Source organism: Sebastes umbrosus, chromosome 24 (assembly GCF_015220745.1).
Source record: "Sebastes umbrosus isolate fSebUmb1 chromosome 24, fSebUmb1.pri, whole genome shotgun sequence".
In the NCBI taxonomy this organism is placed as follows: Eukaryota; Metazoa; Chordata; class Actinopteri; order Perciformes; family Sebastidae; genus Sebastes; species Sebastes umbrosus.
In genome coordinates this window covers 255001-281977 of record NC_051292.1, presented here as the reverse complement: position 1 = coordinate 281977, position 26977 = coordinate 255001, and the positions used below count along the sequence as shown (strand labels likewise).

General features: G+C 44.2%; 1 protein-coding gene and 1 long non-coding RNA gene across 5 annotated transcripts; both read left to right on the top strand.

Moving 5' to 3' along the window:
• The first annotated feature begins 1795 nt into the window (after positions 1–1795).
• nhsl1a (NHS-like 1a) lies at positions 1796–20865 on the top strand. 4 transcript variants are annotated; one of them, XM_037761959.1, is made up of 11 exons: positions 1796–3349; positions 7897–8031; positions 10254–10384; positions 10670–10747; positions 11747–11981; positions 12126–12260; positions 12342–12703; positions 12781–16399; positions 17625–17712; positions 17807–17861; positions 18289–18429. In XM_037761959.1, exons 1-10 carry the CDS (start codon positions 2683–2685, stop codon positions 17829–17831), a joined length of 5475 nt encoding a protein of 1824 aa, XP_037617887.1. In that variant the 5' UTR covers positions 1796–2682; the 3' UTR covers positions 17832–17861; positions 18289–18429. The 4 variants fall into 4 exon arrangements, with proteins under 4 accessions (XP_037617887.1, XP_037617884.1, XP_037617885.1 ...); XM_037761956.1 differs by lacking the exon at positions 17807–17861 and having other exon boundaries at positions 1799–3349; positions 18289–20865; XM_037761958.1 differs by lacking the exons at positions 1796–3349; positions 17807–17861 and adding an exon at positions 4466–5651 and having other exon boundaries at positions 18289–20865.
• Positions 20866–21502: 637 nt separating this feature from the next.
• On the top strand, positions 21503–26174 carry LOC119483642. Its single transcript, XR_005205762.1, has 2 exons — positions 21503–21613; positions 25454–26174. It is a non-coding gene; the product is annotated as an uncharacterized LOC119483642 (long non-coding RNA).
• Positions 26175–26977: the final 803 nt, after the last annotated feature.

Genomic DNA, 26977 nt, shown 5'->3' with positions numbered 1-26977 from the left:
TTTCTGCAGCCGTTGCTATGGTTACTGCTACTAATACTACTGCTTGTACTACCACTACTACTTGCAGTACTGCTTATGCAGCTGCAGCTGAAATAGTTCTCTTGGTACTTTGTGTTGAAGTTGAATCTTTGTGGCTGGAAAAAAAAAAGTTTTGGGGTCAGGATGCATTCTTGAGTTTGACACGTGTGTGTGTGTGTGTGTGTGTGTGTGTGCGTGTGTGTGTGTGTGTTTGTGTGTGTGTGTGTGTGTTTCAGTAATGACTGCTGGCCTGTTGAGGCAGGCTGAAACATCCCATTCAGCTTCCAAAACACAGCTGTTTTGTGAGCACAATGAGCAGTGATGAGTGATGGAGATAACAGCTGCAGAAACACACAAACTCACGCTTAAATATCACCTTTAATTCATTAATTAGAGTTTCCTTTATGTCCCGTATTACTTTATTGTTTTTCTAGCTGTTATTTGCTTTCAATTGCACAATTAAATCTGCTCTAAACAATGTTTTTTTAGTCAGCATTTAGCTCTAAGCAGCGTTACAGAGCACCCTATTAACCTGTCTACAGCGGTCAAGTGCCTTTAGGGCGCGTCCAACTCCACTTTCACTAGTTAAGCGGCACATAATCAGGTCGCAAATTAATACGAAGATGAATAATTAATGAATTAAAAAGTAAATAAAAAATGTGGAAATATAACGAAAAATAAATAAACAAATAAATAAGTAAATAAAAAAATGCTGAAATATGAAAATAAATAAATATTAGAAGAATAAAGTAAATAAAAACAAAATGGAAATATAAATACAAATAAATAAAATATATAAATGTGGAAACATAAAAGAATAAATAAGTGTATAAAAGATGTGGAATTATAAAGAAAAGTAAATAAAATTAAAAATTCGTAAATAAAAACACGTGCAAATAAATATATAAAAGAATAAATAAAACACATAAATGTGGAAACATAAAAGCCTTTAAAATTAAATAAAGAAATAAAAACCTAAGTACCTAAAAAAAGAATGTATGAATAAATTAAAGAACCTAAAAACCTTTAAAAAAATAAAGATCTAAGCATTTAAAAAATCTTTTAAAAATATAAATAAATGAAAGCTACTAAACACCTTTCGAAATAGAGAAATACAAATTTAGTGACATATAAATCTTTTTAAAAATAAATAAATAAATTAAAGCTACTAAAAGCGTATAAAAATAAATAAATAAAAAACTTAAACACCTTAAAGTCTTTTAAAAAATTTATAAATAACGACCTTTAAAATTAAATAAGTAAATAAAAACATAAAGTTAAATAAATAAATACATAAAAAAATAATCAAAATCGTTTTTTATAATTTATATATATTTTTTTAAAGTATTTTTAGGTCTTTAAGTTTTGTATTTATTTATTTTTATAGGCTTTTAGGATCTTTAATTTATTTATATATATATATTCATTTTAAAATGTTTACGCCTTTAAATTTGTATTTCTCTATTTTTAAAGGTTTTTAGGTTCTTTAATTTCTTTATAAATTCTTTGAAGTATTTTTAGGTATTTAAGTTTTTATTTCTTTATTTAGTTTTTAAGGCTTTTATGTTTCCACATTTATGTGTTTTATTCATTCTTTTATTAATTTATTTCCACGTGTTTTTATTTACTAATATTTCATTTTTTTTACCCTTCTTTTATTTACTTTCCTTTACACTTATGTATTCTTTTATGTTTCCACATTTATGTAATTTATTTATTTGTATTAATATTTCCACATTTTCTATTTACTTTTTTGTTCTTTTATTTATTTATTTTCATATTTCAGCATTTTTTTATTTACTTATTTATTTGTGTATTTATTTTTCTTTATATTTCCACATTTTTTATTCTATTATTTATTCATCTTCATATTTCCACGTTTGTTGGCAGCAGATTGAGGATCAATAATCTGATTGATTGTGTGATTTAAATATAGATTCACCCAGTTGGCCTCAGTGAGTCAGTAGGTAACATGTGTTGACCTGGAGGATAATCCCTGTTAGCAGATTAGAGACGCAGAGGACAGGAAACACTGCAACACACTGTCAACACTTCGGAGGAACTGTTGATGTTTCTGGATCGTTCTCGTTTTGGGAGGAATATGCTAACAAGGATTTTATTGTGAAGGAACGAGGAGAAGAACGTTTTTATTGGCTGACTGAAAAACCTTTTTGGATATACTGAAGTTTTGAAGCTGTCTGCGGAGACGTTGAAGCCGAATCTGAAGTCTCTGTGATTGTGAAATACTTTCAGCTTTTATTGTGAAGATCGGAACAGTATTTATGCTTTTATTGTGAAGGCTAACACAAAGTTGGGGGGTTGTGTTTTCAAACATTTAAGGCTTTTTGTGACGCGTTTTGTGGTTTTACTTTGAAGGACTCCTGAGCAGAAGACTCTTTTTGTGAATCGTTCAGTGCTTTTATTGTGAAAAAGTATATTTTGGAAGGATTAAAACATTGAGGCTTGTCAAACATCTATTTTGAAGACTTTTACTTTGAAGGATTTACTAGTTATGGGACATTTTTTTTAAGTATTTTGACATTTATTGTGAAGTTATGGTGAAGGAATTCTGTAGGGCTTTTATTGTGAAAAGATCGTCATCATGTGACCTGTCCTGAGGGGCGGGGCCAGAGGTCAAACAGCCAATCAGCCGTCGAGGACAGGATGATTTCGTATGTGGAGTGTCTCGGTGGCGAGGGGGTGGGGCCCGGCGCGGGGTCACGATGCTGGAACGGCGGTCACGCCGAAGACCGAGACGAGCTGCTTCCTCGCAAGATGGCCGCCCTGCAGCCGAAGACGGAGGGCAGCCTGCGCCGCCGGCTTCTCAGCGCCAAAATCCACCAGCACCACGACGCTATCCTGGGGCTGAACGCGGGCAGGCCGGGGACGCCATCGGGTGACAAAAAGCCGTTCCCGCCTCACCTTCAGTATCCGGGTAACAGCCCGTGGTACCGCCGCCAGCACCTCCCGCCACACGTCCACCCGTCTCTCGCTCCAGAGGCTCATGGGAAACTTTTCCTCGCCCCTGAGGCTTACAGGAAACCCGATCAACAACCGGCGCCCCTTCAGCCGCCGCGCTCCGCCTACCCGGTCCTCGCCCAGCGGAGCCGAACCGGTTCCTGCCCCCCGACCCCGGAGCCCCGCCCCGGTTACGCCCTGCCAGTCCCCTCGCCGCTCGGCGCCACGCCGCACCTCAGGGAGCCGGATGTGCCGCCGCAGTACCGCTACCGGCCCGGTAAGAGGCGCCGGACCGGGTTCTTCTGCTTCAGAACCCACCGAGGGAGGAGCTCCGGGCCGGACGCCACGCAAACCACGCCCCTTCTACTCAGAGGTACTGCTAGGAATTCTGGGTAGTAGGACCGTCCTCCTGTGCTACTAGAACTTCTCTGTCCTTAGTCCTGATCGGTCCCCTTTAGCACCGTTTGGCTCTTTTTAGTCCCGCAGATCCCAGCTAGTCTGGTTTGGCCCAGTTTGGTCCTGAATGGTCCCAGCTAGTCTGGTTTGGCTCTCTATGGTCCTGAATGGTCCCAGCTAGTCTGGTTTGGCCCAGTTTGGTCCTGAATGGTCCCAGCTAGTCTGGTTTGGCTCTCTATGGTCCTGAATGGTCCCAGCTAGTCTGGTTTGGCCCAGTTTGTGTGTGTGAGAAGGGATTAGCTGCAGCTCCATATGCTAGGCTAATAGCAGATGAACAGGCTTTAACATGAAACAGCTGCTGCCTGTTAGCTTCAGCTGTTAGCATCACCTGTTAGCTTCACCTGTTAGCTTCACCTGTTAGCCTACCTGTTAGCTTCACCTGTTAGCTTCAGCTGTTAGCACCACCTGTTAGCTCACCTGTTAGCTTCAGCTGTTAGCATCACCTGTTAGCTCATCTGTTAGCTCACCTGTTAGCTTCACCTGTTAGCTTCAGCTGTTAGCTTCACCTGTTAGCTCACCTGTTAGCTCACCTGTTAGCTTCACCTGTTAGCTTCAGCTGTTAGCTGATCTGTTAGCTTCACCTGCTAGCTTCACCTGTTAGCTTCACCTGTTAGCTCACCTGTTAGCTCACCTGTTAGCTTCACCTGTTAGCATCACCTGTTAGCTTCACCTGTTAGCTTCACCTGGTACCTGGACACAGATGAAGCCCCGCCCCTCCCGTCCTCTGATTGGACAGCAGAGATAACGGAGCTTAGCGTGGCCTACTTCCTGTCTAATTAATGAAACTAATTAAAGCAGCAGATTAGCTGCTCCACTGGCCCACATCGTTGGCCCACATCGTTGGCCCACTTACCAGCCTGGAAACGGCCCAGTTAGTGATGAAGGTGGTGATGAAGGTGATGATGAAGATATTAATACAGATATACTATATATAGTTCTCTAACGATGACCTCATACGGTGCAGCGATCTGATTGGCTGTCAGGTGTGTGTGTGTTTAACTGCAGGTAACCATAGCAACAATACAGATAACGGACTCAAGGACTCCAGGAACCTCCTGGGGACTTCCTCCAGGACCATTTGAGCTTTTGTATGGATCTCTGGACCCATGGCAGCCCGTCAAGGACCCTGTTGAGTTCAGCAAGGACCATTTGGGTCTCAAGGACCCCTCGGAACATCTCAAGGACCATTTGGGTGTCCTCAAGGACCTCTGGCACCTTATCAAGGACTTATGGAACCACCTCAAAGACTTAAGGATGCTCTTTCAACACCTGGGGACCTCCTCAAGGACCTCTGGTACCTTATCAAGGACCTCTGGTACCTTATCAAGGACCTATGGAACCACCTCCAAGACTTAAGGATGCTCTTTAAACACCTGGGGACCTCCCCAAGGACCTCTGGTACTTCTCAAGGATCCATGGAACTACTCCAATGACTCCAGAACCCTCTCTAAGCACATCTACATCCCTCACAATGACCCTGGGAAATACTCAAAGACCATTTTGAGCTTCCTCAAGGACCCCAGGTACTTCTCAAGGACCTAAGGAACCACCTCAAGGACTCCAGGACCCTCTTCATCTTCATCCTGTCTCTATAAACAGAGACGAGGGGCTGAAATGTCCTCACTTCGATAGCATGTCTTCTCAGCTCGGTCCTCACAGAGATAGAAAGACGAGAACACAGAGAATAAAAGATGAGCCTCACATCTAAAGCACACACACACACACACACACACACACTCTTCATCTATGCTGGTCTTTTAATCTTTGTGAGGACCACACTGAGAGGACATGCTATCAAAGTGAGGACCTTTTCAGCATCTCGTCACTGTGTGTTGATGCAGTGTTTTGGGGGGGGTAACCTTCATCACCTGGCGACGCACGGGAAGGACGCACACGTGTGCTGGCTTCCTGCCAGCGTGGCGTGGCGAGAGAGAGAGAGAGAGAGGGGGGTGTGGTGATGATGGAGAGAGAGTAGAGATTAGAGGGACGAGTGGCGTTGGGAGGAGAGCAGCGTTTGGAGGAGAGTGGCGTTGGGAGGAGAGTGGCGTTGGGAGCAGAGCATCGTTTGCAGCGAGTCGATCTACATCACCGCCGCCGTCCGTCTGCTGCAGCCTCAGGATCCGTGTGTGTGTGTGTGTGTGTGTGTGTGTGTGGCGTCGTCATGGTTCTGATCGGAGCGGCGATCAAATCCGTCCTGAGATATCTCAACAAGACCAGAGGTGAGTGTGCGTGTGTGTGTGTGTGTGTGTGAGTGATGAACTGGTTTAAACCGGGTCGTCGTATTTGGGAGAGATGACCTCGTAGAAAACGCTGCTCTCTGATTGGCTGTCAGGTGTCCTCACCGCCACTTCTCTAAATCTGAGCTTCAAGGTGTGTTTAACCGCAGGTAACCATAGCAACAACACAGATAACGGACTCCAGGGCTCCAGCGACTCCTCTTCAAGGTCCTTATAACCCCCCCCAGTGACCTTAAGGACCCATTGAGCCTATTTAAAGACAACTGGTACTCTTCAAGGACCATTCCAGTCTTCTCAAGCACCTCTGGTATCTTATCAAGGACCCTTGGGACCTCCACAAGGACCATTCAAGGCTCTCAAAGGACATGTAGGACCCCCTCAAAGACCATCGAAGGCTCCTAAAGGACATGTAGGACCCCCTCAAAGACCATGGAAGGCTCCTAAAGGACATGTAGGGCCTCCTTAAGGACCATTCAAGTCTCCTAAAGGACATGTATGCCTCCTTAAGGACCATTCAAGTCTCCTAAAGGACATGTATGCCTCCTTAAGGACCATTCAAGTCTCCTAAAGGACATGTATGCCTCCTTAAGGACCATTCAAGGCTCCTAAAGGACATGTAGGACCCCCTCAAGGACCATTCAAGGCTCCTAAAGGACATGTAGGACCTCCTCAAGGACCATTCAAGGCTCCTAAAAGACATGTAAGACCTCCTCAAGGACCATATGAGTCTTATGAAGCACCTCTGGTATCTTCTTGGCGACTTCTGGTATCTTATCAAGGACCCTTGAGACCTCCACAAGGACCATGTGAACCTCTGGTACATCTCAAGAAACCTTAGACCCCTCAAGGACCATTCAAGGCTCCTAAAGGACATGTAGGACCTCCTCAAGGACCATTCAAGGCTCCTAAAGGACATGTAGGACCTCCTCAAGGACCATTCAAGTCTCCTAAAGGACATGTAGGACCTCTTCAAGGACCATTCAAGTCTTCTCAAGCACCTCTGGTATCCTATCAAGGACTCCTGAGACCCCCTCAAGGACCATTTGAACCTATGGCACATCTCAAGAAACCTTGGACCCCCTCAAGGACCATTCAAGTCTCCTAAAGGACATGTAGGACCTCTTCAAGGACCATTCAAGTCTCCTAAAGGACATGTAGGACCTCTTCAAGGACCATATGAGTCTTATCAAGGACCTCTTGTAGTCTCAGCCTTGGAACCTATTCAAAGATCTCTTTAAACAACCAATAAACATTCTCAAGGACCTATCGCACCCCGTCAAGGATGCATTGCACCCTTTCAAGCACCCCGTTGAGCTCATCAAGGACCATTTGAGTTTTCTCAAGGATGCCTTCTAATTTCAGCCTTGGATCCCAAGGATCTCTTTAAACAACCAATATACCTTCTCAAGGACCTGTTGTATCTTCCCAGGGACTAATCAAGGGCCTTGGGGACCTCCTCAAGGACCATTTGAGCCTATTCCAGGATTTCTGGCACCTTTTAATGACTATTAAATAAATAAATAAATAAGGAATATTAAATAAAATAAAAACATAAAATACATTACAAAAATAATTAAATATATAACATATATATATAATAAATAATATGTTAAAATTGTATTAATAATAAAGAAATATAAATTAATAAAATAAATTCAACAACAAGAGAGGAGAAAAATTATAATAATAATAAAATACATAAATAAAAATAATAATGATGATAAAATTAAATAAAAATACACGAATAAATAGATATGAAATATAAAATAAAAATATAATACATTGAAAAAAATGATAAAGATGTATAAATAAATTATAAATTAATTATTAATTAAAAATTAGTAAATATATTCTATTAAATAAAATAATTATAATAATAATAATAGAATAAAAGTAAAAATTAAATAACAAATATTAAATAAAAATACAACATTTCACAATAATAATAATTGAGAAATATCAATTAATAAAATAAATTCACACCTACTTACACACAAATTTGCTTTTAAAATCATTTAATGATCATTCAATCTAATTTAAATCCTAGCAGAGTGGGACATCATGAGATGCATTAATGTATTAGTGCGTTAATTAAAGATTAAATATTACTCCTCTAACCTGCAGAAAACGGAGACGTTAACTCCACATCTGTCCTCTAAACACCACAGCTGCTCCTTCACAATAAAAGCCCTCTTGACCTTGAACTGTTCTCTCTCTCTGTCTGCAGCAGGCGACCGGGACAGCAAGTGGTCCGTTCACTACACTACCCAGAAGCCCCAGCAGGGTCTCGTCTTCGTCCCCGCTAAGAGACGGTCCGGCAGCGCTGATGATCTGAGAGGTCAGAGGTCAACAGAGCACTCAGGTGACGACTTAATCCTTCTGCATGACGACCAGCGACTCCCGTTCTGAGAGGTTAAATTACTGTTTTTGTGAATGGAGTCTGGTGGCTGTGAAGAGAGAGATATAACGGCTTCAGACGGCCGACTCCAAAGCGCTCAAAATATTCTAAACATAGTGTACGCTTAAACTGAGTTCTTTAGGTGTCTAAAATCCGCTTTACCTCGCCGTCAGTCAGCCCTTTCTGACAGGGAACTGAAGCCGGTATATCGCTCTCTTCAAAGCCACCAGACTCCATTCACAAAAACAGTCATTTCTTTAGATCTCCCGTCAGCTCCGTTCTCTTCATCCATCATGGTCAGCTCCATCGGGGCCGTTTCAATGCAGAGAACATTAATGTCAGTATCTGGGTGCTCTACAGTCGTAGCGTCGGCCCGTTTGACCACGGAGACGAGAGCGACGGCCGGCTCCACCACAACTTTACCACCAGGCCATAACGTTTCCTGCTAAGTTTGTGAAGGTTCTCAGTCATCCAGGTCGTGGTGTCCGAGTAAGGGTTAAATCAGCAGCAACTGGACTTGGTTTAGATTCTTGAGGACGTTTCACTTCACGTTTTCCTGCAAACTTTTTCTGACTTTTTTCAGACTTTTTTTTGAGCATATTTTGGCATTTTTTTAGGACTTTTTAAAAAAAATGTGCGGTCATATTTTGGCTTTTTTTCCAAAAATATTTCAAGACATTTTTCAGACTTTTATTCAGACATATATCGGCCTTTTTTCTGACATTTGTTTGAACATATTTCGGCCTTTTATTGGCCTTTTTTTGGCTTTTTGTCGGACATATTTGAGCCTTTTTTAGGACATTTTTTCGGCCATATTTCGGACATACGTTGGCATTTTTTCGGCCTTTTTTCAATTTTTTGCTGCCATTTTTCACCCTTTGTTCGGACTTACTTTCGGACATATTTCGGCATTTTTTTAGACTTTTTTCATACTTTTTTTTCAGAAATATTTCAGGCATTTTTCAGACTTTTATTCAGACATATATCAGCCTTTTTCTGACTTTTGTTTGAACATATTTCGGCCTTTTTTTAGGACATCTTTTGGGCCATATTTCGGACATACTTTGGCATTTTTTTGGCTTTTTTTGCTGCCATTTTTCACCCTTTGTTCGGACTTATTTTCGGACATATTTCAGACATACATTTGCATTTTTTCTGCCTTTTTAAAAAAAAAAATTGCGGCCATATTTCTGCTTTTTTCTGACTTTGTTCTGACTTATATCGAACATTATTTCAACCTCTTTTAGACGTTAGCGTGCAGCTTTGGCTCTGCTCTGTCTAGCTCTGCTTTTCCTGTCAATGTGTGAAACCCAAAGTGTTTCCATCCTTTACTGGATGTGTAGTGTTTACCACGCTGGATTTAACATGGGAGGGTGCAGGTCGTATCCACGCTGACCCTCCAACGTTTTAGACTCTCTGAGGTTTGTTTTGGTTGACGGATACGGAACGGATATGACGTCACGTTACTCAGACTACCACAATAAAAAGGGTAACTTCCTTCTACCTCCACATAGACTCAGATGAAGCAGATATACATAATATACATAATATATATATATATATATATATATATATATATATATATATATATATAAAGCTCCAGCTGAACCTGCTGCAGCATTAAAGGGACGAACAGTTTTGTGGGTTTTTAATGCAGATAAACTGTTTTTATCAGATCAGTTTATTTGCATCACATTTTAAAGCTCTTATTTTGGTAACTCGTTTAATTGATAAATTCAACTATTGAACAGTGAAAGCACTGCAGCACACACACACACACACACACACACATGCGCGCGCTGCAGACTGCATCACACTCAGCTGCAGAGCTCCAGACAAAGGAGCTGGTTTCAGGTCTCAGCTGCAGCGATCGATGGATGAATGAATTAACACCTGATCGATTTGATTGATTAGATGACTCGGCATCATGAGCTCACATCTGTTCGGCTCATCTATTGTTTTACTGCACGTTAACTAACACATACCATAATAATCAGCTTTTATTGAGATGTTTTTTTGGCCCGAAATAATGAAAACTGAATTATTGATTGATTGATTGATTGATTGATTGATAAGCTCTTGTATTGATTATCGTCCATATGAACGTCTTTAATGTCATCATGCGTCTGTTCTCTAACACGTGTGTGTGTGTGTGTGTGTGTGTGTGTGTGTGTGTGTGTGTTTAGCATGTAACGGGCTGACTCAGCATGGCTGCCGCCGCCCACCGAGCCCCGCCCCCTGCCCGTCCTCCTCTGGCCTCCACCAATCAGAGGGCAGCGCAGCACGCAGAGGCTGGAGGGACAAAAGCCGGAGGATGGTGAGTGACACTTGATGATGTCATGATGTTGACTCATGAATATTAATGAGGGCCGAGCAGACTGCAGCAAAGACGCCGTCACAGGAAGTACTACAACAATGCAGTATTCAGGTCATTTACTGCAGTAAAAGTACTAATACCACACTCTGCAAAGTACTCCGTCTGACCAGCAGAGGGCAACAAAACACTTTACTGTTATTATACTATTATACTTTATATTTTATCTCATTTCTCTCCTGTTTCCCGCCCCTGCTTTACCCTCCCTACGGTCCTCCGTCCTCTCAGACGTCCACGTTCCTCGACTTTCTCTCTCAGTCTTGCTTCTCAGTTTGTTTCAGGTTGTCAGATCGGAGGAGGAGGAAGGTAAAGACGGGTAGAACTAGACCACAGTAGACTAGACTAGAATATATGGAGGACAGAACGTGCCAAAATCCTAAATAAATAAATATAAATATATGACTCGATGAATAAATAAATATGCCATTAAATGTACCAAACATGATATTAAAATTGATAAAATGTGACATAAAGTTTTTATTTATTTATTTATCTTTGTATTAATTCACCAATGTATATACTCTTCTATTTCATTTTCCCTTTTATTTAGTTATTTATTTTTATTCACTTTTATATTTATTTAAGTAATTTAGCATTTATTTTTGATAATTACTATGCCATTAAATGTACCACAAATAATATTAAAATTAATTGATAAAATGTGACAAAAATGTATATTTCTGTTTTGATTTGCTTGTTTATTTATTTACCTTTATATTAATTCTTTTATTTATTTACTTTTCTTTTTGATTTTTCCATTTATTTATTTATTAATGTATTTAATTTTATAAACTGTTTTATTTATTTTAAAAAAATAGAATTCATTATTAAATTAAATTTATTTATTTATTTATTCCTGCATGATTTTCCCTTTGTATTCCCCCACTATTTCCCTAAACTTATTTATTTCTGTATTCTTTTCTTTACTTTCTTTTTCTTTATGCATTTCTGCTTCATTATGCAAATGAGGCGGCTGCTATTCAGCATAGATCGACTATATGCTAGCTAGTTATTATATAGCGTGCAGCATATTGTCAATTAATTAATGCATACATTTATTTTTAATATTATTGTTGGTGCATTTATTTATTTATTTATTTATTTATTTATTTATTTTGGCAGCTTCTATCCTCCATAAGAGTGAACTAGACTAAACTAGAGTCCTATCCTGGTCCCATCCATTCAGACTGGGAGTGATTGAACTTAAACTAAAAGACTAAACTAGAATTGAGTCCATATATTCTCCTCTTCATCTAGACTACTGGGGATGGACTCTAAACTAACTGAACAAATGTGTGTTCTCAGTCCTCAGCTTTCTCAGACGAAGATGAGAGGTTCATCTTGAACAACACGCGACCTCTGACCCCGCTGGTCCTCAACCCCGTCCAGGGTACTTCCTGTTGGGACGTCTTCGCCCCCGCCTACGAGCCGACGGTGGACGTGGAGATTGAGCCGACCCACAGGCTTCCGACGCCGGAGGAGAAGATGAGGCGGCAGGCGGAGGCGGTCGCCGCTGATATAGTCCCGATCAACATCACAGGTAGGCGGACTGGACTCCGATCTCGGACGTGAGCTGAAGTCGGACTTGAGACTTGACGCAGACTTGGCGTTTGACTTGGGACTCCACTCGGACATTCTACAAATCCATTAACCATATTATCACTGTTGTGTTTTCGTACATCAGGAGAGAGTTTCGATCGTCAGGCCAGTTTTCGAAAAGTGGTTTCCAACACTGACTCGTTATCCCGGCGACCCCGCAACCTGAGCCAACGCCGCAAGACGGTCACTGGGATACCTGACGATGTCGACCGGGATCTGGGTATAAGCTCCTCTCAGTCGACACCTCTCCGTTATTACAAAGCATTTCTCTTCCTTTATCTCTAACTTCATGTCTCTCCAGACTCGCCTTTGGTCTCTTTGGTTCTTCCGGGTCAGTTCTCCACCGTGGGTCGACCTGCGTCCTCCGCCCACCGCCAGAAGAACACGAGGGAGGAGGAGGAGGTGGAGGAGAGGGGGAACGTCAGAGAGGAGGGGAAGTCATCGGCGAGGAAGATCCGAGCCCCGAGAGGAAGGGGGCTGTCCAGCCTCATGGCCTCCCTTACGTCCTCCCCGGCTGCTGTCGACTCCTCTCGCGACCGCCGCTCATCGTCCTCCGAGCTCCGCGGCCTCCCCCGTCTGGCGACCAACTCCTCCCTGAACTCCGAGGCCAGCTGCAACAGCGTCTCCTACAGGACACTCAGTGCCTCCTCATCTTGTTGCCAGGTCAGTACAGGAGAAGTCACAAGTCATTCCTTTACGAAAACGATTTTACGATTTCCTGTTTTCTTCTCTTACGACAGGATCTTCAGGGTTTCCCCAGCGACCTCCGGCCTCTGCTGCCCTTTGACCCCACAGCCAGGGTCCTCCCCCAGTCTCCTTCCTCCTCCTCCTCCGTCACCTCCTCCCTCGCCAGTTCCCCCGGCCGTGCCCTGCCATCAGAGTGGTCTTACCCCAGCGACAAGCCCCTGAACGAGGCCGCCCAACATCGCGGTTCAACTTCCTCCTCCCACTACCTCTCCTCTTCCTCCATCGCAGACTCTCAGTTTAACTACCCGGCTCTGGATGACCAGACTCCCACCCAGCAGGACGCCTACGACGGTGGCTCCTACACCGGGGAGACGTGGAACTACCGGCCCCTCTCCCCCAGCTCCAGCGTTCACAGCAGCCAACCCGGTGGCGACTGGAACGGCATCACCCAGGAGATGAGATGTGTCTCTGGGGAAGGTTGGAACTGTGATCCCCTGCTCTCCTCCGGCCGCTCTACTCCAGAGAGAATGACCTCCTCTCCCTCGCTGAACCGGGAGAAAAGGAAGTACAGCACTTCCTCCTCCTGCTCTCACGCCAGCACCCGCAGCATCTCCCTCCGCAAGTCCAAGCGCCCGCCAGCGCCGCCGTTGCGCTCCGACTCTTTGAGGCGCCGGCCGGGTCGTGGCAAACCCTCCCACTCTTCCCCCAGTCCCTGCCCTCGCCTGGAGAACGCCACCCAGCGGACGGCCACGTCGTCTCCCCAGACCTTCCACGACCCCTGGGTGCCCCGGAGCAACACCAAAAGACGCCAGAGTGGGTTCAACTGCGGGACGGTCACAACCTTTGAACCTTTAAGCCCGGACTGCCAGGAGGCGACCTCCGCTGACTATCCTCCTTCCGAGCCGCCAAGCCCCTCAGAAGTCTTCGCTCCTGGGTCTCCAGGCTCAGAGGAGGAAGAGGGGCTGAGATTGACTCTCGACTCCCAACCAGCCACCTCCTCCGTGGCGGGGCTTCAGCGCCTCGCTTCGCCCTCCAGTGGCTACTCCAGCCAGTCCAACACCCCGACTCCCGGCACGCCCGTGTCTTCACCCCTCTCCCCTTCCTCCCCTCTCGCAGCGAGCCCTGGAGCTTTCTCCCTCCCCCTCCCGACCTCTCCCTTCTCCTCTTCACACTCGTCTTCCTCCCCCCTGCCTCCTCCTGCCGTCGCATCCGTCACCAGGACAACGCCTCGGGGCGACGGGAGGCCAAAGCCACCAGTGCCGGAGAGGAAGTCGTCACTCTTCTCCTCCCTCTCCTCCTCATTTTCCTCCACCTCCTCCCTCTCCTCTTGCACCTCTTCAGACTCCTCTGCCAAGCATCCTCTTCCTCCTCCTCCTCTACCAGAGTGTTCCTCTCTTTTGCCTCCCGTCTTCTACTCCCCCATTCGCAAGTGTCCTCCTCTAGCTCCTCCTCTTCCTGCTCCCTCCCTCACCAATCTGTCCGCTGCTCCTCCTCCTCCACCTTCATCTCTTCCTCCTCCTCCTCCACCTCCTCCACCTCTCCCACCATCATCCCTCCCCACTCCTCCTCCTCTTCCTCCTTCTCGGCCTCCTCCTCCCCCCTACTCCTACGCCGTCAGGCAGACCTCCCATCATGCTTCCATGTCCACCATGTCATCATCAACCAATTTCCCTCCTCCCCCTTCATCTCCTCCTCCTCCTCCTCCTCCTTCTCCTCCGCCGTCCTCTTCAGAACTCTCAGAATTGCCAATTGCTGACCTTCCTCCTCCACCACCGCCTCCTCCTCTTCCTCCTCTGCCTACATCTCCTAGCGCCTCCCTCCGCCTTGGTAAGTCTCCGACCCGACGCGCCGCCTGCCCCCTGGTCACCGCTCGAGCTTTGCAGGGCGTCAAGCTTCGCTCCGTCAAGAACCAGAAAGGCAAATCAGATCATGATTACTACAACCTAACAGCGAGGACACCCAACGATGAGTCATCTAACCTTCTAAAAGCAGACGCCAAACTAACCGAGCCGGCAATGACACAAGGAAACGCAGATTTTTCCTACTGGACCCTGTCTGGAACAAAAGATGAAATACAGACGAACGATAAGAACGATTCACCATCATCATCATATAGCGCTGTAAAGCCAGCGAGCCCGAGGAAACCCCGCTCCCCAGAGAAGCCGGCGCTGCCGAAGAAGCCCGATCTCTGCATTCTGGGTCTCGTGGCGTTGCCCGAGGCAAGACGAGGACCAGGTGGGCGCGAGACCGAAAGTACGACTTCACCCGCATGCTCTATGAATGCTGCTTCTTTACCTGTAAACGTGACACCTGCCGAAGTCACCGCACTCTCACCGACCGGCTCCCCTCGGAGGCAGAAGCCACCGATTTTGCACAAGAAGCCAGATCTCTCACCCAAAACAACCAAACCACTCTCTGCACCCAAAGGAACCCTGGAGGAGGTCACTGGTATTTCAAGGACCTTGGAGAACAGTGGTACCTCAGGAACTTGGGGAACGTCGGAAACCAGCAGCATCCTAGGGACGATGGGCATCTATGGGAACTGTGGCCCCTCAGGGATCATGGGTACCGCAGAGACCCGGAGTATCAAAGGAGCTCCAAACGCTATCGACGAGACCATGAGTACTTTGGAGAACTGGGGAACCTCGGAGACCTGCAGCGTCCTAGGGACGATGGGGATCTATGGGAACTGTACCGCAGAGACCCGGAGTATCAAAGGGGCTCCAAACGCTATCGATGAGACCATGAGTACTTTGGAGAACTGGGGAACCTCGGAGACCTGTAGCACCCTAGGGACCGTGGGCACCCTGGAGGAGATCCCTGGTATTTCAAGGACCATGGGCGCCTCGGGGATCATGGATACCACAAGGGCTAGAAACACTTTAAACAGCACCATGGGTACCTTGGAGAACGGTGGTACCTCAGGAACTTGGGGAACCTTGGAGACCAGCAGCAGCACCCTAGGGACGATGGGCATCTATGGGAACTGTACCGGAGAGACCCGGAGTATCAAAGGGGCTCCAAACGCTATCGACGAGACCATGAGTACTTTGGAGAACTGGGGAACCTCGGAGACCAGCAGCACCTCGGGGGTACGTGGAGCTACGTCCACCCAGACGGGAGGCGCCCATCCAGACCCCCGGATCATCAAGACGAGACTTCACGATGAGAAAACATTTCATAAGAGCATGATGAGGTCGTCGCTGGCTGAAGATGAAGAGGAAGACGAGAAGGAGAGGGTGAAAGAGAGAGGGATGAAGACATTGATGATGACGTCGTCCTCCGCGAGGAAAAAAGACAAAACAAGGAAGAGGAGGAAGAGGAGGCCGGGCAGGCAACTGCTGATGATGTCATCAATGAAGGATCCCTCCCCCTCTTCGTCGTCGTCGTCGTCGTCATCATCTTCCTCCTCATCTGGAGACGAACAGAACATGACGAAAGAGAGAACTGTGCCACCAAGTCGGACGGCGAGGACGGTGTGCGATCAAGACACCAGTGACTCTGAAAGCTCCTGCGCTCTGATTGGTCGGAGCAGGTGCTCCCTCAGCAGCGCGCTGTCCACTGACAGCCTGCGGAGGGAGCTGTCGCTTCCAGACCTCCTGATACACGAGGAAGAAGAAGAAGAAGAGATGAGGAGGGAGGTGGTGAAGGAGGCCAGAGGACCTCCAGATGGTGAGTTGGTTTGGTCGAGTTTGGGCACATTCTGCGTCATCTCTGGCACATCTATGACGCCTATATCTGCAGACTCGGTAGATTCAGACTCAGAGTACCTGGAATCCGACCTGTGTACTTGGGCCTATTCTGGTATAAAGATATTTACCTTTTATCTAGTGATAAAAAAAATAAAAGAATACAAAAAAAGTAAATAAAAATGTGGAAATATAAATGAAAATAAATAAATATAGCATAAAGAGAAATAAATAAAATAATAAATAAAATAATAAAGAATGTGGAAATATGAAGAAAAATAAAGAAAATAATAAATAAGTAAATGAAAATGTAGAAATGTAAAGTAAAATAAATAAATATAGCATAAAGAGAAATAAATAAAATAATAAATAAGTAAATAATAAATGTGGAAATATAAAGTTAAATAAATAAATATTGCATAAAGAGAACTAAATAAAATAAAAATGAGTAAATGAAAATGTGAAAATATAAGGTGAAATAAATAAAATAATAAATATGGACACATACAGCGAATAAAATAAAATAATAAATAAGTAAATGAAAAATGTGGAAATATAAAGTAAAAATAAATATAGCATAAAGAGAAATAAATAAAAGAATGGAAATATAAAGTGAAATAAATAATAAATAAATATGGAAACATAAAGAGGGATAAATAATAGAATAAATAAGTAAATACAAAATGTGGAAATATGAAAAGAAAAATAAAATAATTAACGAGTAGAGGAAAAATGTGGAAATATAAAGTAAAATAAATAAATATAGCATAAAGTGAAATGAATAAAATAATAAATTAATGTGGACACCGAGCAAAATAAAATTTATATATATGTATATATATATATTACTGTATTCTTTTTTAATTTATATATTTATTTTATTTTATTTTATTTACAATATATATATTCCTTCCTTCCCTGATTCTATTTATTCTTTTATTTATTTCTGTTAATATTTCCACTATTTATTCTTTATTAAGGCTCTCCCACGACTCCGTATTTTTGGCCTACTTTGCAGCTCAAACGAGCTGTGAGGAGGCAGACGTGTGCAGCTGTTATGAAGGTACAATATGCGGACTAGTTCCGTCAGAAAGCTGCTGAATAAGAGCTTTCTGCTCTGCTGGTGCTGCAGGCTACATGGACTCTATTATTCTAATTCATGGTTGACTAAATGTAGTAATGAATTCTGTCTTTGTTTGTCTGTCCAGCCGATGTGTTCGTCAGCGTTTCAGCAGATCAGATGTTTGTCTCCGGTCGACCACGAACCACAGAGGATCTGTTCGCTGTCATCCACAGGTAGGAACACAACCAGCACGCCATTACAGTACCAAACCCATCGACCGTGTTCTGATACGTCTGCTTGATTCCTCCCTCTGCCTCTGTGGAGCAGTGCAGTATGGGAAGGCACGGCGTGAACGCCTCCGGTAGGCAGGGTTTCGCTGCAGGTAAAGATTGAATGTGTAGTTCTTGACCCTGGACCAAGGTTTAACGAGACCAGTTGTCCCTTCACTCCTTCCCTTTTTCCCCAAATAGGAAGCTTATTTGTCCCCTAAATAGAAGCTTCCTTCCTTGTTCCCTAACTTGTAATCGTCGTAAAGCTTCTTCCTTGCTCTGTAAGTATCCCATCTTCCCTGACTCGGGTGCTTCTAGTTTTCTGGAAGGTTCCTACCTCTTTGGACCTTCCTTCGTTCTTGCAGCCTGATCCGTCCCCGCTTCTGCTCAGACTCTTAATTTTAGATTTTTTGTTTCGTGGTCACCCTGTAGTTTTGTGAGGTGCGGCAGCGGGCTAGTCTCAAGTGCCTTGCTCAGGGGCAGATTGACTTGTTCTTGTCCCAGAACGGAATTTGACTGGTCTTTTTGTGTTTGCCTCAGGTCTAAGAGGAAGATGCTAGGAAGAAGGGATTCAGAAGACGATAGACATCATATCTCGTGTTCCTCTTCCTCCTCCTCCTCCTCCTCCTCCTCCTCTCCTCCGGTCACCCCCACCGACCTGCTGCCTCGCCCGACGCGACCTGCGGTCCTCAGAAGCCAAAGATCGGGGAGAAGCGAGAGCTTTAAGGCCCTCCTGCTGAGGAAAGGTAGTCGGTCTGATTCGTCTTCTCGAATCTCAGCTGTCGAGCGGCTTTGCATACTTGCTGCTCCTTCCGACCTCCAGAGTGTGCCGTCACCACCGCGGCCGCCGACGCCACACCAACCTCAAGACAAACCCACCGGCTTGTCCCATACCCCGGATATATGTGATATTAATGCCCACCTGACTCTGGACGTACCGGTGTCTCCAACATCGTGCGGTCAGAACTTCTCCATAATCGGATTCGGATGGGGACAAAGGGATCTGACGCAGAACCTCCTCACCTCCTCTTCCTCCTCCTCTCACTTCTTCTTCCTCTCCTCCTCCACCTCCTCTTCCTTGCGGCCTCGCTCCCTCACTCCTCCCTGCTCCTCCAGCCGGCGCTTTGCCGCTCGCTGCCGCCTCTACGCCGCCCCCATGACCGCCATCTTTGAAGGGGAAAGCGAGGAGGAAGAAGAGGAAGACGACGACAAGGTTTTTATGGAGTCTCCGCGAACCGAAGGAGAATCGAGCCAGAGATTGGTGGAGATCTCATGACGGACAGGAAACGTTTATAGATGCAGCTGCAACTTGGATTTCGGCAGGAAGTCGATGGAAAGTAGCTCTGTGATGCGTTGCGCTTTCCTCAGATCCAGTTGTTAGAGATCACAGAAAATCTTACCTGAATGTGACGATGTCTGGTTCTACTGAACCTTATCAGGTTCAAGTACATGTAGCACTGCCTCAGCAAACTGGACTGGACTGGACTGGATTGGACTGGAAGCGTTTAATTGAATGTACTCAAGCACACTTCGACTCTGATAAAGGACGTGTAGTCACACTGATGTGTCAGAAAACTACAGAAACCTGGAAAGGACATTTATTCTTTCGTGATTGTTGAATCACGATCTCAAGAAAACAAACAAAAAACTTTCTTGTGAACTTTACCGCGACACCTGCAGTTAATGTACTTAACTTTAAACTATTATCTTAAACTTAGGCGTCTCATATTTAGTTCGTTACGTAAAGTATGTTTTACTTTCGTCTCCTCTCTGGCTTTCGAGAGGCGAACATATTTCTGTCCGACCAAAGAGGACGTGGACTTATTTGAGATCTTGACGTAAAAATCTTGTTTTCTTGAGCTCAGTGTAAATGTTACATTAATCATAGTATAATAATACAACGTATCCTCAAACAACAGTTCTTATAATATCTTACGAAAAGTTACTTCTCATTTTTCGTGCGTTTTTCCTACGAATGTCCAGTAACACGTGTCAATTTCTGCTAGTTACATACATACAGTCTTTTCAAAATAAACTTCACAGGAAACAACTTAGTTAGGTTTAGGAAAAGATCGTGGTTTGGGTTAAAATAACAACGGAAGTGGCGTAACTTAAGTCCGGAAGTTACGTGCCTCGCACGGGGCACCAATATAGATCTCCTGGGTGAAAGTCCCGTGAAAGTTTGTTGCTCTTTATACTTCCTGGTTCACGATTACGTGGATTACATACAAATTGATTCTGTGGGATATATATATATATATATATATATACACGAATAATAGTGCATTACTTTTAGTAGGTATAGCTACGAACGGTGGAACAGCCTGGATAATGTTTTAGCAGTTGTATTTTAAAGCTTTCCCTGACTTCATACCACATGTGGGGTAATATAAAGATTCTACTGATATTAAATCAGCATTTGGTTTCATTTTAACAGATTCTAATGAGATTAAATCAATTCTATTAGCATTAACATAGCGATAGGAATTGAATTGTCTGGTTCTGATTTCAGGTGGTTTTAGGGATCGAAAAAAGTTCTGGTGATCAGAAAGGGAAACGACCTGGATGTGTTTTTTTATTATTATAAGTATTATTTCAGACATTTTTAAAATCATGCTGAGCTGTTAGATTCTTCTTTTTAACAGCAGCTCCTGTTTTTATATGTTCTTACCAGCTATAAGCTGACACTATAACTAATATGGGATGTAGTTTCTCCTAAACTGTAAATAATCCTGTTTCATCTGTTCATCTTGCTTCTTCTACTTTTGTCTTGTTTATGTTGCTGTTGCTGGATCTTCTGTAGCATTTTATTCAGCTCCAGTTTGAAGCCTCAAATCTTCTGTTTTTTGTAAAAGAAAGTAGCAGATAGTGAAACGACATAACAGAAGGATCAGAGAGATCAGAAAGACGATGGCTTAGGAACATAATTATCTTCTCTGTGCGAATGTACGAGGTTCAGATTTAATCTATTAACCGTGAAATTAATACAATTTAACTGGAACTAGAAGAGATGAATAGAGAATGAAGAGTGTTTTTTGTATGTGTGGAGAAAAGATGGAACATTTAAATGTAAATAAAGGAAACTAATGGAAGCAATAAAGGACAAACTGAATTTAATCATATGACTTTTATTTTAAATTGGTTGAGAACCAAAACGATAAACTTCATAAAAGAACAACAATCCACAACCTCAAAAAATGACCACAGAGAAGAACCAACTACTCCGGTACTTCACTTGAGTAAAAGTACTCCAAAAATACTCCTTTACAAATAAAAGTCCTTCATTCCTGATCCTAAAAGTACACAAGTATTCTCAGCTTCCTGTAGTTGAAGTATCAGCAGTAAAAGTATACAAGTACTATCAGCTTTGTGTAGTTAAAGTATCAGCAGTAAAAGTACACAAGTATTATCAGTTTCATGCACTTTTACTGTTGATACTTTAACTTCCATACTTTAAGTACATTTTGCTGATAATACCTCTATAATGTTACTGAAGTAGTAGGTTTTTAATTTCACTTGTAAAGGAGTATTGTTTTTACTTTTACTTCAGTAAAGTATCCAACTACTTCTTCCACCTCAGCTAATGATCTTCTGGCGACGCCCACAGCAGGTGTTCCCAATCAGGTGTTCCCAATCAGGTGTTCCCAATCAGGTGTTCTCAATCAGGTGTTCTCAATCAGGTGTTCCCAATCAGGTGTTCCAAATCAGGTGTCCTCCATCAGGTGTTCTCCATCAGGTGTTCCCAATCAGGTGTTCCCAATCAGGTTCTGGAGGGAAACACCTTCCCACCTCATCAGAGAGTCCACAAGAGAAGAACCTCTTCAGTTGTTCTACTTCCTGAGACTCAGAGTTCTACTACCTGAAGGTAAGACTGTCTGATCAGAACCTGGTCTATCAGAACCTGGACTATCAGAACCTGGTTCTATCAGGGTGCAGTTTGAGGTTCTAACCACTGAGTGGTGCTGTGGATCAACTGTGGTTCTCCACATGGTTCACTGCCTCCTCTCAGCCGGCTTCACATGCAAGAGGTTTAAATGGTTCTCGAGGAGATTCATTTCATCCTTAAAGAGAGATCCGTCGGGATGTTTCTAAGGTTCTGGAGGAGATTCCAGAGGTTCTTGATAAGGTGTCAGAAGTGTTTGAGAAGATTTAAAGGGTTCTTATTCTCGTTGACAATGTTTGAATGCTCTTTGAGAAAGGTCCAGTAGGTTCCGCAGGTTCTGGACAGTTCCAGATGCTCTTAAAGGCAGGTCTTTGAGAGGGTTTTTAAATATGTTTCTGGGCTATTAGAGAAAGTTAACGAGGTTCTTGAAGACGGTCTTGGTACTTTGGACAACATTTAAGTGGTTCTCAGGGTTCTAACATTACATTAAAGGGGTTTTAGTGATTTTTTAGAGTTCCCGTGAAGGGCTCCAGAAGTTCTGATGAGAGTTTTCTATGGTATTTGAGAAAATCGCGGTTCCAGAACTCTTGACAGAGGTTCTAGATATTCTCAAATGAGCTACCTGGCTCGTGGGCTGGTTCCTGTGGTCTTTGAAGAGGTTTATGTGGTTATTTGAGATGTTCCGGGAGGTCTTTACAGATTTTGTTGAGTGGGTTTGAAGCGTTCTTGAGCAGATTTCGCAGTTCTTTAAGAAGGTTTAAGAGGTTCTTGTTGTTCCACAGGTCGGGAGTTTCTAAGTAAGGGATAATGTACAAGGAGCCGGTCATTTTGAGTGCCACGTCGCCCAGTCGGGGTTTGTTTCACAACAATGACCTTCTAGCTGAACATTATCCCGCTTATTACACGGCTACTCACTGAGAGGTTCTGAAGAGGTTGCAGAAGTTCTTGAGGATGTTCCAGGAGTCTTAATCAGGTCGTTTTAGGGAAGTTGTGTTAGTTCTTAGGGCCTTTGAGGAGGTTTCTTTTAGGAAATTTGGGACATTCTAAGTATTCGTTAGGAAGTTCCAGTAATTTTGAAAGGTTCTTTGGATGTACCAAAAAGTTGTTGACTTTTAATTTTAGGAGCATAATTATCTTCTTTGTGCAAATGTAAGAAGTTCAGATTTCAATCTACTAACCGTGAAATTAATGCAAATTTAACTGGAAGAGATAAACAGTGAATGGAAAGTGTATTTGTATGTGGATGTTCCAGAAGTTCTTGACCGAGTTCAAAGGGTCTCTTGAGAGGCTTTTTAAGGGTTCTTAAGGAGATTTAAGGGCTTTTGAGGAGGTTTAAAGAATCTCGATGACGTTGTTTGTGTTGTGAAGGAGATACTACGTGTCACAGCCTCGTCCCGGGTCGCCGCTTTAATTATTTTGTTTCTTTAGATTCGTCATTAATGAATGCCGTCACACCGTCCTAACTGAGATATCTCAGAACAAATGAACAGACTGTTCCCTCCGACGGCCCGGAGCTGTTTATGTGGAGAGCCGAGGAGGGTCCGATGAAGCAGTCACACAAATATCTGTACTATCGGGGACGTGTGTCCCGGAGGAACAACGGCATATCAAGTGGTTGTTATTGTTATTAAGTTTTTGGCATCCGAAATTCAGAGAAGCGAGACACGAGACGCGTCGTTAATGAGCCTGGTCGAGGTCTGAAAACCAGGACAACTCTGGCCGCCGGGCAAAAGAGAGAGAAAGTGAGCAGCTGGTTGGTTTTGGTGTTCGGATCTGAGAACAAACCAGAACAAAAAGAGTTAATCATCGAGACGGATTTAGACTGTTGGGACGTCTCCAGAGTCTCCGAGACCTTTGACCCCCGTTTAAACTGTGTCAGTAGACGGTTTAATTGTCTCATTGTTCCGCCAAAAACATCAGTGAGTGACTCACACCTGCACACACCTGGTGTTGTTGTTGGCGTTTCACTTTAATCACGTGTGTGCTTGAAGAATTCGGGTGTAGCAGCGTGATGAGTGTGTGTGTGTGTGTGTGTGTGGAATGATAACAGTGAGTGAACCAGGCAGAACGGAACATTGTGTGTGTGTGTGTGTGTGTGTGTGTGTGTGTGTGTTTGGTTTCTCTTACATCACTCATCTAACGTGTTTCTATCTGGTTTTATTGTGTTAACAAATTCTGTCTTCCTTCTTTCCTTTCTCGAGACCTCAGCGTCTGAAAATAAATCTTTTACTGGGTTAGTCTTTGTGCTACTGGGTTAGTCTTTGTGTTACTGGGTTAGTCTTTGTGCTACTGGGTTAGTCTTTGTGCTACTGGGTTAGTCTTTGTGCTACTGGGTTAGTCTTTGTGCTACAGGGTTAGTCTTTGTGTTACTGGGTTAGTCTTTGTGTTACTGGGTTAGTCTTTGTGCTACTGGGTTAGTCTTTGTGTTACTGGGTTAGTCTTTGTGTTACTGGGTTAGTCTTTGTGTTACTGGGTTAGTCTTTGTGCTACTGGGTTAGTCTTTGTGCTACTGGGTTAGTCTTTGTGCTACTGGGTTAGTCTTTGTGTTACTGGGTTAGTCTTTGTGCTACTGGGTTAGTCTTTGTGCTACTGGGTTAGTCTTTGTGCTACAGGGTTAGTCTTTGTGTTACTGGGTTAGTCTTTGTGTTACTGGGTTAGTCTTTGTGCTACTGGGTTAGTCTTTGTGTTACTGGGTTAGTCTTTGTGTTACTGGGTTAGTCTTTGTGTTACTGGGTTAGTCTTTGTGCTACTGGGTTAGTCTTTGTGCTACTGGGTTAGTCTTTGTGCTACTGGGTTAGTCTTTGTGTTACTGGGTTAGTCTTTGTGCTACTGGGTTAGTCTTTGTGCTACTGGGTTAGTCTTTGTGCTACTGGGTTAGTCTTTGTGTTACTGGGTTAGTCTTTGTGCTACTGGGTTAGTCTTTGTGCTACTGGGTTAGTCTTTGTGCTACTGGGTTAGTCTTTGTGTTACTGGGTTAGTCTTTGTGCTACTGGGTTAGCTGTTGTGCTACGGTGCTGGCCCGGAGGTTTCCAGGGTCTTGACATAGTTTCCGAGGTTCCTGAAGAGGATCCAGAGGTGCTGAAGGAGATCCAGAGGTTCCTGAAGAGGATCCAGAGGTGCTGAAGAGGATCCAGAGGTTCCTGAAGAGGATCCAGAGGTGCTGAAGAGGATCCAGAGGTTCCTGAAGAGGATCCAGAGGGTCCTGAAGGAGATTCTTGAGACTCTATATAGACGTTCCAGTGAGTCTTCAGGTTCTGGGTTCCAGGCAGGTTCCTTGGGGTGGACTCCTGGAGGACGACCCACAGGTCCCTCAGGAGGATCCACCAGAGACTGAAGAGGTTAAACAAAGTTGAAAGTGTTCTTAAGGACGTTTAATGGGTTCTTGGGGGCTGGTTCCAGAGGTTCTTGGAGACGTTCCAAAGCGGTGGATGTATTAAGTGCTACGGGACCGAGGTGCAGGCCTGGATATGTACAAAGAGGACTTAATGGCCGTGAGAAAACTCTGCAGTGACCTGCATAAACAAACAGCCTTCACTCAGAGAGCCAGAGCTTTAAACCCTGAGTAAATACTCCTTCACATGTGCATGTACACACACGTGTTCATCAACTGTACATGCAGATACACATACAGTACGTAGCAGCTGGCAGGGAACCAACACACATTCCTGGTAAACCACCACCCTCACACACTACACGTACTAATGGGTTTACACATTCACAGCAGCTGAGGGATCTGATATCTGAGCAGATGAATAAATAAGGGTGGAACGCTGAGAACCCACATTCACAGTCCTCCTCCGGTGTTGTTGTCTCCATAATCAGGTAACAACCTCCTCAGAGAACTCTGGAACCTCCCACGAGGCCCTTTACAGAACCCCAAATCCTCATGAGGCTCCTCATTAACCTCTGGAACCTCTTCAATGATCTCTGGGATCCTCAGGTACCTCAGGAATATCTTGTTGGGCCTCCAGAACCTTCTGTACGACTGCTGGAACCTCCTCAAAAACCCCCCATTCAAACACCTGATGAGTGTTCACAAACACAAACCAAAGAAAACATCCACAAAAAGAACCTTGAACAGTCTTCAGGAACCCCCTCGAGCACCTTCCAGTGATTCCTCTTAATGACAGATCCCTAGAACCTCCTCGAAGACCACTTCTTTCTCCTCGTGGATCCTCAGAAGGCCCTTCACAGACACTGAGGAGTCCCTGAAAAAATCATCTGGAACCTCATCAAGAATCTTTGCATCCTCTGAAAACTCCAGACTCCTCTTTAAGAGCCCCTAAACCTCCTAAAGAACCCAGAGAACATCTTGTAGAAGCTTCAAAGCATCCTTCAAGATTCTTTACAACCACTGGAACACCCTTCGTAGACTCCTTGAACCTCTCTCTCTCGAGGCCCTCATGCACCCCAGACTCCTCCTGAAACTCTCTAAATGAAATTTTGGGCCCTTTCAAGAATCTCTGGAGAACTCTTCTTCCTGAGGCCCTAAAATCTCCCTAAAGAACCCAAGGAACATCTTGTAGAACCATCAAAACATCCTCCTCGTAGACTCCTTGAACCCCTCTGAAGGCCCTCGTAGACCCCAGACTCCCCCTGAAACTCTCTAAATGAAATTTGGGGCCCTTTCAAGAATCTCTGGAGAACACCTCCTCATGAGGCCCTAAAACCTCCCTAAAGAACCCAAGGAACATCTTGTAGAACCTTCAAAACACCCCCCTCGGATAGTATTTGTCCTTGTACTTGAGTGTAGTTGTTGGTGTTTTGGCTGCTCCTGTTAGGATCATCTATTTGGGCCTCAACAGATCCGGTATGGAAATCTGATTTTATGATCGGTTTCACGCCGGATGCCCTTCCTGACACAACCCCCGCAATCCCAGCGCCCGGAGGGGGGACATGTTCTGGTGGCGGGAGGAAGCCAGAGAACCCACGCAAACAAGAGGGGGGGATGTAGAGAACTGCACTCAGACAGGCACTGCTGGACCAGAACCAGAACCAGAACCAGAACTCTGGACCAGAACCAGAACCAGAACCAGAACCCTAAACTACAAAAACATTAGGATCTCATAGACCATGATGCATTGCTGCAGATTAAACTACAAGCACATGATGATCTCATAGACCATGATGCATTGCTGCAGATTAAACTACAAGCACATGATGATCTCATAGACCATGATGCATTGCTGCAGATTAAACTACAAACACATGATGATTTTATAGAACGTGTTCAGGTTGAGTTGAGGAGGAGGAAGAGGAGGAGGAGGAGTGAGAAAGAGAGGAAGAGGAGGAGGAGGAAGAGGAAGAAGAGGAGGAGGAGGAGTGAGGAAGAGAGGAGGAGGAAGA